The 11,655-nt window shown below is 43.4% G+C and overlaps 1 protein-coding gene across 1 annotated transcript; it reads right to left on the bottom strand.

Moving 5' to 3' along the window:
* Positions 1-7,570: 7,570 nt before the first annotated feature.
* On the bottom strand, positions 7,571-10,321 carry SEMG1 (semenogelin 1). The gene is made up of 4 exons (XM_069495743.1): positions 10,246-10,321; positions 9,265-10,008; positions 7,944-8,034; positions 7,571-7,652 (listed from the first exon to the last, which is right to left on the bottom strand). Exons 1-4 carry the CDS (start codon positions 10,319-10,321, stop codon positions 7,571-7,573), a joined length of 993 nt encoding a protein of 330 aa, XP_069351844.1.
* Positions 10,322-11,655: the final 1,334 nt, after the last annotated feature.

The following is an 11,655-nucleotide window of genomic DNA, read 5'->3' on the forward strand; positions in this document are numbered from 1 at the left end:
CTGTGTTTTGGTTGAAAGCTTACTTTCTCACCAAAATGTCAATAGGATTTTTTTTTTTTTTTAGAAATTGATAAGCTATTACTGAAATGTATATGGGAAGTCACAGCATCTAGAACAGTCAAAATAATTTTTTAAGAAGAAGAACAAAATTGAGGACTAAGGCTTCTTGATTTGAAGTCTTATTTTAAGGTCATGATAATCAAGACAGTGTGGCATGACTATAGGATAACAAGTATCTCGGCAGCACAGAACAGAGTCCAGAACTAGACTCACACATAAATGGTCAATAGATTTTTTTGCTGACCTGTCAATGGACTTTGATGAGGAAAGGACAGTCTTTTCAACAAAGAGCAGTCAAACAACTACATACATGTGTGATGTATGAATTTCCTCTTACTGCTGTAACTTGTTATTACAAACATTGTAGCTAAAACAACAAATATTTATTCTCTTATAGTTCTGGGGCTCAGAATTCCAAAATGAGTCTTACAGGGCTGAAACAAGGTGTTGGCAGGCAGGCATGCGCTCCTTGTGGAAGTTTCAGGAAATAATCTGTTTCCTTCTTTTTCAGTTTCTAGAGACCACCTCCATTCCTTGGCTTGTGACTTTTCCTGGCACTACTCCAACTTCGTGTTTCTGTCCTCACATCCCCTGCTACACATTCTGGTCTCCTCGCTCTCCCTTATAAGGAATCTAGGATTATAACCAACCCACCTGGATAGTTCAAGATAATCTCCCACACCCCAACATTCTTCATCATATATACAAGGTCCCTTTTGCCATATAAGGTAACAGATCCCAGGCATTAGGATTCAGACATCTTTGGGGGGCCATTATTCAGTCTATCACATCCAGGAAAAAATGAACCTCAATCTGTACCTTGAATGCAATGCAAATATTAGTAGACTTTGATCATAAACCTTAGTATAGATGCTAAACCTATGTAGCTTCTAGAGAACAACATCAGAGAATGTTTTTGCAACCTAGTCAAGGCAAAAGTTCTTAGGGCACAAGAGTATTCAGTATAAAAAGAAAATGGATACATTTGATTTCATCATACTTTAAAACTTCTGCTCTTTTGAACACACCATTAAGAAAATGAAAACAACAACAACAAAAAAAAAAACAAGCCACAGACCGGGGGAAAAATCCACTCCCAGGTCTCTAACCACAATGAATTGAAAACATATTTTACTGTGACTCATACAAGAATTTAGGTAAGAGCCTAATTCACAATCACCTAAACTGGACACAACCAAGTGGCCATCAGTAGGTGAATGGAAGAACAAATTTGGTAGACTCAAACAATGAAACACTATTCAACAAGAAAAAGAATGAGGGCCGGGCGCAGTGGCTCACGCCTGTAATCCTAGCCCTCTGGGAGGCCGAGGCGGGAGGATTGCTAGATGTCAGAAGTTCGAGACCAGCCTGAGCAAGAGCGAGACCCTGTCTCTACTAAAAATAGAAAGAAATTATCTGGCCAACTAAAAATATGTAGAAAAAATTAGCCGGAGATGGTGGCACATGCCTGTAGTCCCAGCTACTCGGGAGCCCGAGACAGTAGGATTGCTTAAGCCCAGGAGTTTGAGGTTGCTGTGAGCTAGGCTGATGCCATGGCACTCACTCTAGCCCGAGCAACAAAGCGAGACTTGTCTCAAAAAAAAAAAAAAAAAAATAGAAAAGAAAAGAAAAAAGAAAAAAAATGAACTGTTACTATATACATAAACAAGAGTCAATCTGAAAACCTTTGGGTTGAACAACAGTAGCTGGACACAAAAAGTAACGTTATTATATGATTCCATTATATGAAGTTCAAGAACAGGCAAGCTCTTCATGAGCTGGGATATCCATGTTCTTTTCCCTCTAGACATCGGAGCTCCTGCTTCTTGGACCTTTGGACTCCAGGAGTTGAAGCAACGGCTCCCTTGGTTCTCAGGTTTGGACTTGGGCTGAATTATGCCACCAGCTTTCTTGGTTCTCCAGCTTGCAGATAGCATAATGTGACACTTCTAGGCCTCCATCATCATGGTGAATGTTAACAGTGTGCTGTACAAGAAAACTGCCTACACCAAGAAGTCAAGAAGGATGCTGTATTCAGGGGTCACATTGTCATGATCCTGGCTGCTTGTGGCTATTACGTTCAGACTTTTGACACTCTGAAGGATATAAATGCAGGAACTGAGACACCAAGAGATTCAATCACTTGTGGAAAATCATCCCTGGCAAATGATGGAAACAATAACACTAAAGGTAATGATACAGAAGAGGGAGGAAGAAGAAAAACCTCTGAGCAATCAGAATTTCATCAGATATCCATATACGAGGATATGATAGCATTAGCATAATGAGCATACTAGTATAATATGTATATTCTCTGTTTTGTAATGGGTGAGATTAATCATCTTATGTTTATTGTGATTAATTATTGATGTATTTAGATTAATCTCTGAAGTTTTATTTTGAGATGTCACTAACCATGCCTTTTATTTGTGTCTTCTCCCCCATCCCCATATCACATATTTGGTTGGAATAATAAGTTTTAAATGCTTTGCTTTTTTCCTTTGCTGGTTCAGAAGCTCAATATTTTATTTCTCCTCTTAGTTTTAATCTAGCTAAATTTACAATTTTTCTCTTCCATATTTTTAATCTCCCAATTTCTCAGAACTTTGCTCTGTGTGATTGCAGTACCATTTGCCATCCATATTCTGAATTCCATTTCTGTTATTTTGGCAATTTCCTTGTGGGTGGAGTCCACTATGGTAGCTCTATTGGGATCCCTTGGGGTGTTGAGCTATTTTGTTTGTTCATGTTGCCAGGGTTCTTTTGTTGTTTTTTTCTCATCTGGCTTCTCTTCTTTCAGCTCTGGGTTAATAGGATTGCAGGGCACTTGTTTTCCTTTGCTGGAACTCTCCTGTTTAGTTAGGGGAAGGGGAGCACCCATCAGGGCAGGTGCACTGAGAGCCTGTAGAGCAGCTGTTCTGTTTTGACCTGTTCCCTTGTGGTTGCCTCAGTTCAAGCCAGTGCTGGATGATCTTCGTGTGTGGTGGAGAGTTGTTCCCCAGCTCATTGTTGGATGTTTGTGTTGGGGGCTGGATGCGACCCTCTCCACCAGGCTGTTGTTGTGGGGGATTGCTCTGGCCAGGGTCACCCAGTGGAGATGACAGTGGCAGCTGGGTGAGTCTATTTAGGCAGTGGTCATGAATGACTGGGCTGTGGGCTTTTGCATGACTCATGTCCAGGAGTAATGTCTGCTCAGTGCTGGGGGATCCCAGGTGAAGTGTTGGACCTCAGGGAGGTTCTGCCAGCCTAGCGGCAGGGGTAGAGACTGAGGAGTAGTGTCTTGGGGCCTAGGCTCAACTCTGGAATCTTGGGGGTGGTATCACAGGTCCAGCAGGGGCCCTGGAGCTACAGCGGCAGAGCCTTGGGTGCAGTAAGAGCTTCAAAGCTGGCTTTGAGGATTATGGGGGCAGAACCACACCTATGGAGGGCTGTTTTGCCAATGTGGAGACTGCTGATGCCCAGTCGTGCAGGCAAGGGTTTGTCTGAGCAGCCCAGGGACCGCGTAGGCAGGCTGGAGCTGCTGGTGAGCAACAGCTCTTCCCCTGCACCTAGGACCTACGAAGGCTGTCACCCAAAGCTTCCCTGGTGGTGCCTGTGGCATCTGTGGCTCCTCTTCTGCTCAGGTCCCATGCAGGGGAGGAGGCATGCTCAGCCCCCAGTCACAGGGCATGACACAGGGGAGCTTCTGTTCTGTCTGCTTCCTCCCCAGCCTGGCAGGGTTGATGCAAAGGCTACTGCTGGAAGGCTGAGTCCTGAGCAGACCTGGCTCCGTGCACCAGAGCAATCAGGATGGCATCAGTTCTGGAAACCCGGGATTGGCAGCCATCAGATCTCTCCTGCACCTGCTCTCTGGTGCAATGTCTCTGCACAGACTCAGAGCAGCTCCCCAATCAGCCCAAAGGTCTGCAGTGGATGGGGGAGACCCCTCGCAGCTCAAGCTGCCTGGAACTTACTCCTTTCCTAAAAAAGCAGCGCTCCCTAGGATTGCTTCTATTCTGCTGTCTTCTCCTCTTCCCAGCAGTGTGGATTGTATCGGGAGCCCCAGCTTAATATCTGAGTTGGTGGGTGGTGCTTGTCAGTAAGAAGCTGCCATGCCCTGTTTAATTGAGTCAGCAGATGCTGTAGTGAGCTACACAGTTGTTCACCCTCTCAGTGGTTGGTGCTTGCAGGAAAGAGCTAACTGCAGAGATGTTCTTTTGTACCTGTAATAGGCATTAGCCCCTCAGGAGAAGCACTTGAATGTCCCAGGCAGTGGGAGGGGCCCTGTGTCTTTCAGGGGATTGCTTGTTCTCCACCACAACAGATGTCAGATGTCGGTAAAGGAGCAAGGCCGGATGGGGTTACGTGGGGCGAGCCTGGAAGGCTCTACAAAATCTCACCAGGGTTCAAAGGTCCCAGGCCCCTGAGAAAAGCTGCTGGGAGAGGGGCCAAAGCAGTCTCTCAAAACTGGAAAGACTGCTTGTGGGGAAGGGGCCATCTGTGATTCATCCACTGGCTCTCGGAGTGAGCTACACTCCTCTTTTATTACCCCTGTCCTGAGAGGCTCCCTCCAGTGTCTGTTTGCAAATGGGCACTGGAACATGCCATGCTCAGCCGCGATAGCACTGCAGGCTGGGAACTTCACACTGGGGGACCCACCCTAGTCTGACAGTGCAACTTTCCTGTGGGGGGATGGGCACTCCACCAGATCGCCATGGCTCAGACCCCCACAGTGCTCTCCCATCAGCTGTGCCTGCATGGGCTATCTCACCACCCGAGTCAAGCTCTCAGATCTCTCCCTTGTGCCCACTAGGAACCCACTCTAGTCCTAGGGGCATAGGATCTGGCCTATGTGTCTGGCCCACTGGTGTGGATTTTGGGGGAGTGCTGGCAGGCAGGGAACTCCCAGACTGGGCATCCCCTGGTCGACCGCAGATCCCCAAGGGGAAAGGTGTGGACTCCACTCTCTTGGAGACCCCATACTGGAAGGCACTGCAGCTGATGAGAGGCAACCACTTCCAAAATTCTCAATTTGCCCTCCCAGCTGCAGTGGGTCAGGGAGGGGCAGGGGAGGAAAAGAGTGAGTAGAAGAGAAGAGAGCTGGGACCCCAGGTCCTGCAGTTCCCCTCCCTGGAAGGAAACCTGCATGGAATGTCCAAGCTCTGGGATCATGCGAGTTCTCTACACAATTCAGTGGTTGCAGCAGCACTTGGGCTCCCGAGGGCAGAAGAGCTTCCAAACAACTCAGTAGCCTGCTAATTACTGAAGGTATGTGGGAAGGAGAAACGGGTTCCCCCTTACCCCTTTACTGGGCTCCAAGCCTCTTTATGTTAGATCCTCGCCATCTCTTCTCTTTTTCTTTCTTCTGTTCTGTTTTGCAATTTCCCTCTGGCACCTCCTCCTCCAAACTATACCCAAGCTTTGCCCATTTCCCCCATCCTTTATCTGAAACCCTTCCTTCCCTTTGGGACACTCTGACAAAGCGATGTCTCTAGTCAGCCATCTTGCTGGAATTCTCTGGGATTAGAATTTGGAAGGGGTACAAGGCAACTTTCAAGGTTGATGAGAATGTTCTACATCTTTATCTGGATGCTGCTTACCCACATATGTGTATTTGCCAAATCTCATCAAATGAATACATAAAATCTGTGCTTTTCTTTGTATATATTTTACCTCAATTTCAAAGAAGATATAATAAAAGATCATTTCAATATTATTATTACCAAATTTGTCATTCTGCAACTTTTTATTGAGCATTGGGGCTGAGGTCTTCTCACTCAGTACCTCTAAGCATCTCTGTGAGAAGGTTATTGTTATTCCTGCATTAAGATGCAGGAGCTGAGCATCAGAGAGCTTGCTGCCCAAGGCTGTGCAGCTAAAAAGTGATGGGAACAAAATATCCTGCTAATTGTACAACAGCACACAGCATTTATGGCCCTGGCTCTTTTGCTTGCTTGAATGCCAATTTAGATCCCCTTCCCGACCATCACCAATGTATCAGGGACACTGTAGCATGTCCCCACATAGCAGTGAGAATCCTGACGGTAGATTCTAGTAGGGAATTCAAACTTTCCTGATGATAGGGCCCCCAAGGCCATCATGGCCTTTCCTCTCTAACTAGGGGCTGAAAAATAGGCAGGTGGCTGAGCACAGGGCCTCCATGTGCAGATGGGGGATTTAAGCTTGGAGAGAAGACAGATTTAATTGAACATATATAGGTTCTTGTGGTAGAACTGGAACTGGAATCCAGATCTCTTATCCCCAGGCCCATGGTTTTCTATTCCCCCATGCTGGCTTCTTCTCCTGGAGGATTGGCCTTTCCTGAAAGCTTCCTTGGGATAGAGGAAAGAAGGCACAATAAGCAGCAGGGTTTCCATTTTTAAGACCTGTTATCCCAAAGAAAACTCTTTTAGCTGGTCCTCTGGCCTGTTTATCCACAGATGACACTGTCTAACCCACTCACGTTTGCTGAATTGGTGGAGACTTGATAAATTACCCTTTGGTACAATTGCTTGCAGTAGGAGGAGCACAGTACTTAAACCAAGTGACGGGATGTGCTGCCCTGGACTTGTGGAACTGATGGCACCAGTAGATCAGGGACTTTCCCAGAGCTTGTTGCAATAATACCAACTTTCTGGGAGGTTTTAGTTTTTGGAGTCCCATTATTAAAAGGGTCATGAAGGGCTTTAGGGTTGGCTTCAGGTGGGAGATGTGTGACAGGCAGAGTTCCAGCACCTTGTTTTTTTTTTTTAAGTTGATTTGTGGGGCACATGTGCAGATTTATTATGTGGATATATTGCATAGTGATGAAGTCTGGGCTTTCTGTGTAATCCTCACCCAGTTAGCATACATGGTACCCATTAGACAATTTCTCACCTCATCCCGCTCACCCTTTCTCCCGCTCTCCCACCCGTCTGAGTCTTCAATGTCTGTTATTATACTCTCTGTGTCAACATGTACTCTTTATTTAACTCCTACTTATAATTAAGAACGTGCAGTGTTTGACTTTCTGTTTCTGAGTTATTTTACTTTATATAATGGCCTCCAGTTCCATCCCTGTTGCTGCAAAGGATATGATTTTATTCTTTTTTTAGGGCTGAGTAGTATTCCATGGTGTATATACTACATTTTCTTTATCCAATCATCCATTGATGAATGCTTAGATTGGTTTCATATCTTTGCTGTTGTGAATAGCACTGTGATAAACATATGAGTGCAGGCATATTTTTGATAAAGTGATTTCTTTTCGTTTGGCCAGCACTCTATTGTTAATATTGGGTTTCTAGCTAGAGATCCAGAAATGTGGCTTTCACTACTATTCTCCCTAATGCTTTGAGAATATCTCTTGCTTTTTTTTTTCTGGAACCATCTATTTTAGAAATGCCCCCCAACCCCTTGACTTCTAGGAATCCAGAGATCACAGGAGCCAAAAGCAAATGAAGCAGAAAGTGATCTCTTTATTGGCAAGCAAGTGTTTAAAGGAGCTCCACGTTTAGAAACCCCAAGAACAAGAAAGCATGGGCTAGTGGGGTCATCCATGGACCAAGGATCTGGAACCACATAGGAGTCTGCATCTTAGAGACTTCACAGACTTCACTGAGGTCAGGTGACACCTAGGGAGAGAAGACAATCAGTGAAGAGTGAGAGGTGGGGAAGGGAGGTGGGATCCCTGCCCTCTTTAGTTCAAAATGCACCCGTGCCTGCACATTGGGATGCCAGGCCACTAATTGTTAGCTGGAGCCATTATTTCTGCTGCATAGCCTCTCTTTAGGTGCAGTGTTACTTATTGCAAAAGGGACAAGAAAGCATCATTTCCCCTCGGTGGGCTTCAGTTTTCCTCTACTGACATTGCAAATGTCCAATGGGCACCTGAGGTCCCTCACCATCTCTTGTGCCTCCCTTACCATCTCCTCTCCCACACCATGAACAGAGATTTTTTTTTCTCCTCATCTCTTTCCTGTATTCTGAGAGAAAGGACAGCTAATCCTTGGGCTTGTGGTGTTTGAAGGAGAATAGAAGAACTCTAACAGGGATGCAAGAACATTTATTGGTGTGCAGAAAGAAAATATTAAGTACTATAATATTTTATACTAGTGTAAGAAATTAAGGTTTACTAATCTAAGGTACAAGAATTGACAAGAATATATCATAAACTATGTATATAGATTATAGATTCAGTGCATGTTCAAAAAATTTTTTAACCGGTAGGCATGTGCAAAAAAACCACTAAAGAATACTCAGTTAAACATAAGAATCCTAGAACCCAGTGATAAACCAGGCATCCATCCCTGCTGCTACCAGGTGCTCTCCTCACCAGGGAATGGTGCTCATTTTCCCACAGCATGTAATACGGAACTTCTATTGGTGTGGGCAAGGGTTATCAAACTCAAAATGGTCTTGAGGAGTCCCCATGTACCAGTTCTAAATATTTGGGCAGGTATTTCTCCTATTGGATAAGAAACTTACCTTGATATTGGTCCTGTTGCTCAAGTGGTTAACAACTGACAGGTCTATGTAGATATTGGATTATCTTTTTCAGTGGATGTTGATGATACCCTTCATCTTGATTACGATTTAGCAGACGTTTAGGGTAATTATCAATATTTTGCTGTTCAATTTGGGGAACATAACTGTCTTGAGATGCACCTTGATGTCTGCCTTGTTGTCCATCATAGATTGGTATTATTAGTATGCCTGGAATTTCATTATGCTCATTCCTTTGATCTTGGTTATGATCATTGTTATCATCATTGTCATCTGCTTTCTCTATAAGTGCCATTTTATACCTCTCGTGGAATTCCTTTTGATATTTGCCTTTTTTTTCATGGTAAAGTAGGTATTTTCCTCTTAGATATTGGCTAAATAGTCCATTTGCATTTTGATCATACCATTGATCTGGATTAAGAATTGGTATCTGGTTTTGATAGTTGTCATCTACTGACTGTTCAGTTTGGATAGGAAAATTGTGTTGGTATCCATCTTGCTGTCTGCCTTGTGCTCCATGTTCAAATGGTATTTGTTCTATACTTAGATATTGGTCTGGTATTTCATATTCATTTTCACCATTTTCCTGATCTTGATAAGGAACTCGTGTCTGCTTTTGACCCTTGTAATCTTCTGGCTGTTCTCTTTGGGTAACAAAGCTGTGTTGGTAGCCATCTTGCGTCCTGTATGGTTCTCCATAATCAAGTAGTCTTAGAAGTTGGTTTGGCTTTTCATATTCATTTTGACCATGCCCTTGATCTTGATTAGGATATTCTGACTCGTTTTGATCCTCATCATACACTAGGAGCGCATTTTGGACAGGAAAAGTGACTTTGAATGCATGTTGGGGCGTGGCTTCATGTGCATAATGGAGTGGGGCTTGTCCTGGACTTCTATCATGTTTCTCTGATATTTCATTTGCAGAAACGTCTTCTTGATTAAGATTTTGAATCTCATCTTCTTCTTGGTCATATACTGGATGTGTGCTTTGGATTGTAAAAAGGCCTTGATGTTTGTGTCGTGGCCTATATTGATAGAGAGGGGGTTGTCCTTTCCTTGCTACATGACCCCATGACCATTCTATTATATTTGGATGTTGGCCTCGTATTCTTGTGACATATAGGTTATTTTCATCAGGATTTTGTAACTCATTATCATTCTCATAATCTGTGTGGTGTACCAGTAGCCTGAGAAGATGGTCTTCTAATTCATCCTGATGTTTGCCTTCTTTTTCAGAATGGAGAGGTCTTTGTAGTCTCTGTAGATATTTTTCTAATATATTCATTTCATATGGTACATACCGATTAATTGGATTATATTTTTGTTTCCCATCACGATCATTGTCATCTACCTGCTCTTCAATTTGAATATGAAAACTGCCTTGGGATCCAGCTTGTTTGGTGTCTTTTGGTCCATGAGAGTGGTGGCCTTTTATTGTATGTAGAAGCGTTTGTGTTCTACCAGGTAATTGGCCTTGGGATCCACCTGGTAATGGATAATAAGAATGTATGCATTCCATTATCTCCAAAGTTCCCTTCCAACTCTTACCTCCCGCATTTCCCCAACAATTACTGATACTTCCAGAAGGCTTTGGGTAGAGCAGCATCAATTCCCATCAAGGAGAAGAATCTCTGCCTGAACAGGTTACTCCTTGCATCCTGACTACCCTTAAGGGCCATTCTCTCTGAGTAGCTTTCCCCCAGGCCAACCCTCTCCACTCACCACTGAATCCCAGCACAGCTGCTTGCTTCTCAAGGATCAGGAGCAGAGAAAAGGCAAAGAAGATGGTGGACTTCATTTTACCCAAAAACACTAGGCCTAGAGCTGAGTTGATCTCTTCCTTTATATTTTCCTTGGGTGGGTGTGCCCTGAGTGGAGCCGAAGTTACAAAAGGCACTGCCCTTTCTTAGCTTATCAGTAAATGCCAACTTCCTCACCCCTGCTCAGTGGGGGACAATGTCACAGTCCCCAGGGAATTAACAGAGGTCAGAGGTCTTGTCTTACCCGAGGAAGCCCCAGAAAAGCTTTATCAACCGTTAGAGATCACTGTGCTAAAACTCCTGCATTTTATAGAAGAAATTCATTTCAGAGAAGGAAAGAAACTCACTTCAGGTCACAAAATTAATCAGTACATAAGCAAGCCTTTATATTCTAAGTATAAGTCTCCTTCCATATTGCAATCATTTCAATCCCCCATCATAGATAAAACCCTGTACTTCTCCTTGTTTGAAAACAGACTTGAAATACATTCTATTTTACCTGAGAAGGAACAATCATAGAGGTAGAAAGACACAGAAAGAATGCAACTTTATGGAAGCCAAAGAAAGCAAGTTTCAGGAAGTAAATGGGCACAACAACGTCAAAAGTGGTTGTGAAATTCATCATGATAAAAACTGACATGTGTCCAAAGTTTTTTTAAACTTTAGTTCCTGCTAATAACTTTAATGAGAGAAGATTAATACAGTTGTGCTAAATTGTCAGACAATGGAAAACAACATTTTCTAGAAGTCTGAATTTAGAGTGGCGTGAGAAATGAGGCTGTACCTGGAAGGTGAGGTGAGCTCCAGAGAAGTTTCTAAGGGTAGGGAAATTTAACATTCTAAGGATGATAGGAGCAATTGTTGGAAAAAGAAATAAAAGTTTTGGTTTCCACACTGGGTTCTTTTCATGAATCTACCTAAACAACAACAACAACAATTTTTAAATTAACAAAATGTTCTACTCGAATAGTAAGCAGCTAAAACCCCCAACAGGCTTTGAGAATATTTGCCACCATTGATGAACTTATTAATATATCAAGAAAGGATGCAAAGAGAAAATTTCTACCTTGCGTAGAAATGTAGTTTTCTGCAATTGGGAGAACAACACACTGAATGGGCCAAACAACATTCTTTTTCTTTGACCCATGAAGAGTGGGGTATTGGCAGACCACAGTGGAAGAGGAAAGCATCCCAATGGTGACCTTGTGTGCACTCAAAACACCATGGAGGTAGTTCTGGAGGAACAATGGCTTGAAAACATATTTTTAATCATTCCATGCTAAAATCTTACTCTTCCTGTAGGGAAATCTACATGGATGGGGAAAAGGGAAAGATCAACCAAATTTTTGTGTAAGGAACATAGATAAAAACT

This window comes from Eulemur rufifrons, chromosome 20, assembly GCF_041146395.1.
Source record: "Eulemur rufifrons isolate Redbay chromosome 20, OSU_ERuf_1, whole genome shotgun sequence".
NCBI classification, from domain to species: Eukaryota; Metazoa; Chordata; class Mammalia; order Primates; family Lemuridae; genus Eulemur; species Eulemur rufifrons.

Excerpts from the sequence above, each read along its gene's own strand:
- SEMG1 (XM_069495743.1), bottom strand. The coding sequence starts at position 10,321 with ATGAAGTCCACCATCTTCTTTGCCTTTTCTCTGCTCCTGATCCTTGAG. Across the intron at positions 10,009-10,245 it reads AGCTGTGCTGGGATTCAGTG|GTGGATCCCAAGGCCAATTA; the intron begins GTGAGTGGAGAG and ends ATCCATTACCAG. Across the intron at positions 7,653-7,943 it reads ATGGTGTGGGAGAGGAGATG|GTGTCACCTGACCTCAGTGA; the intron begins GTAAGGGAGGCA and ends TTCTCTCCCTAG.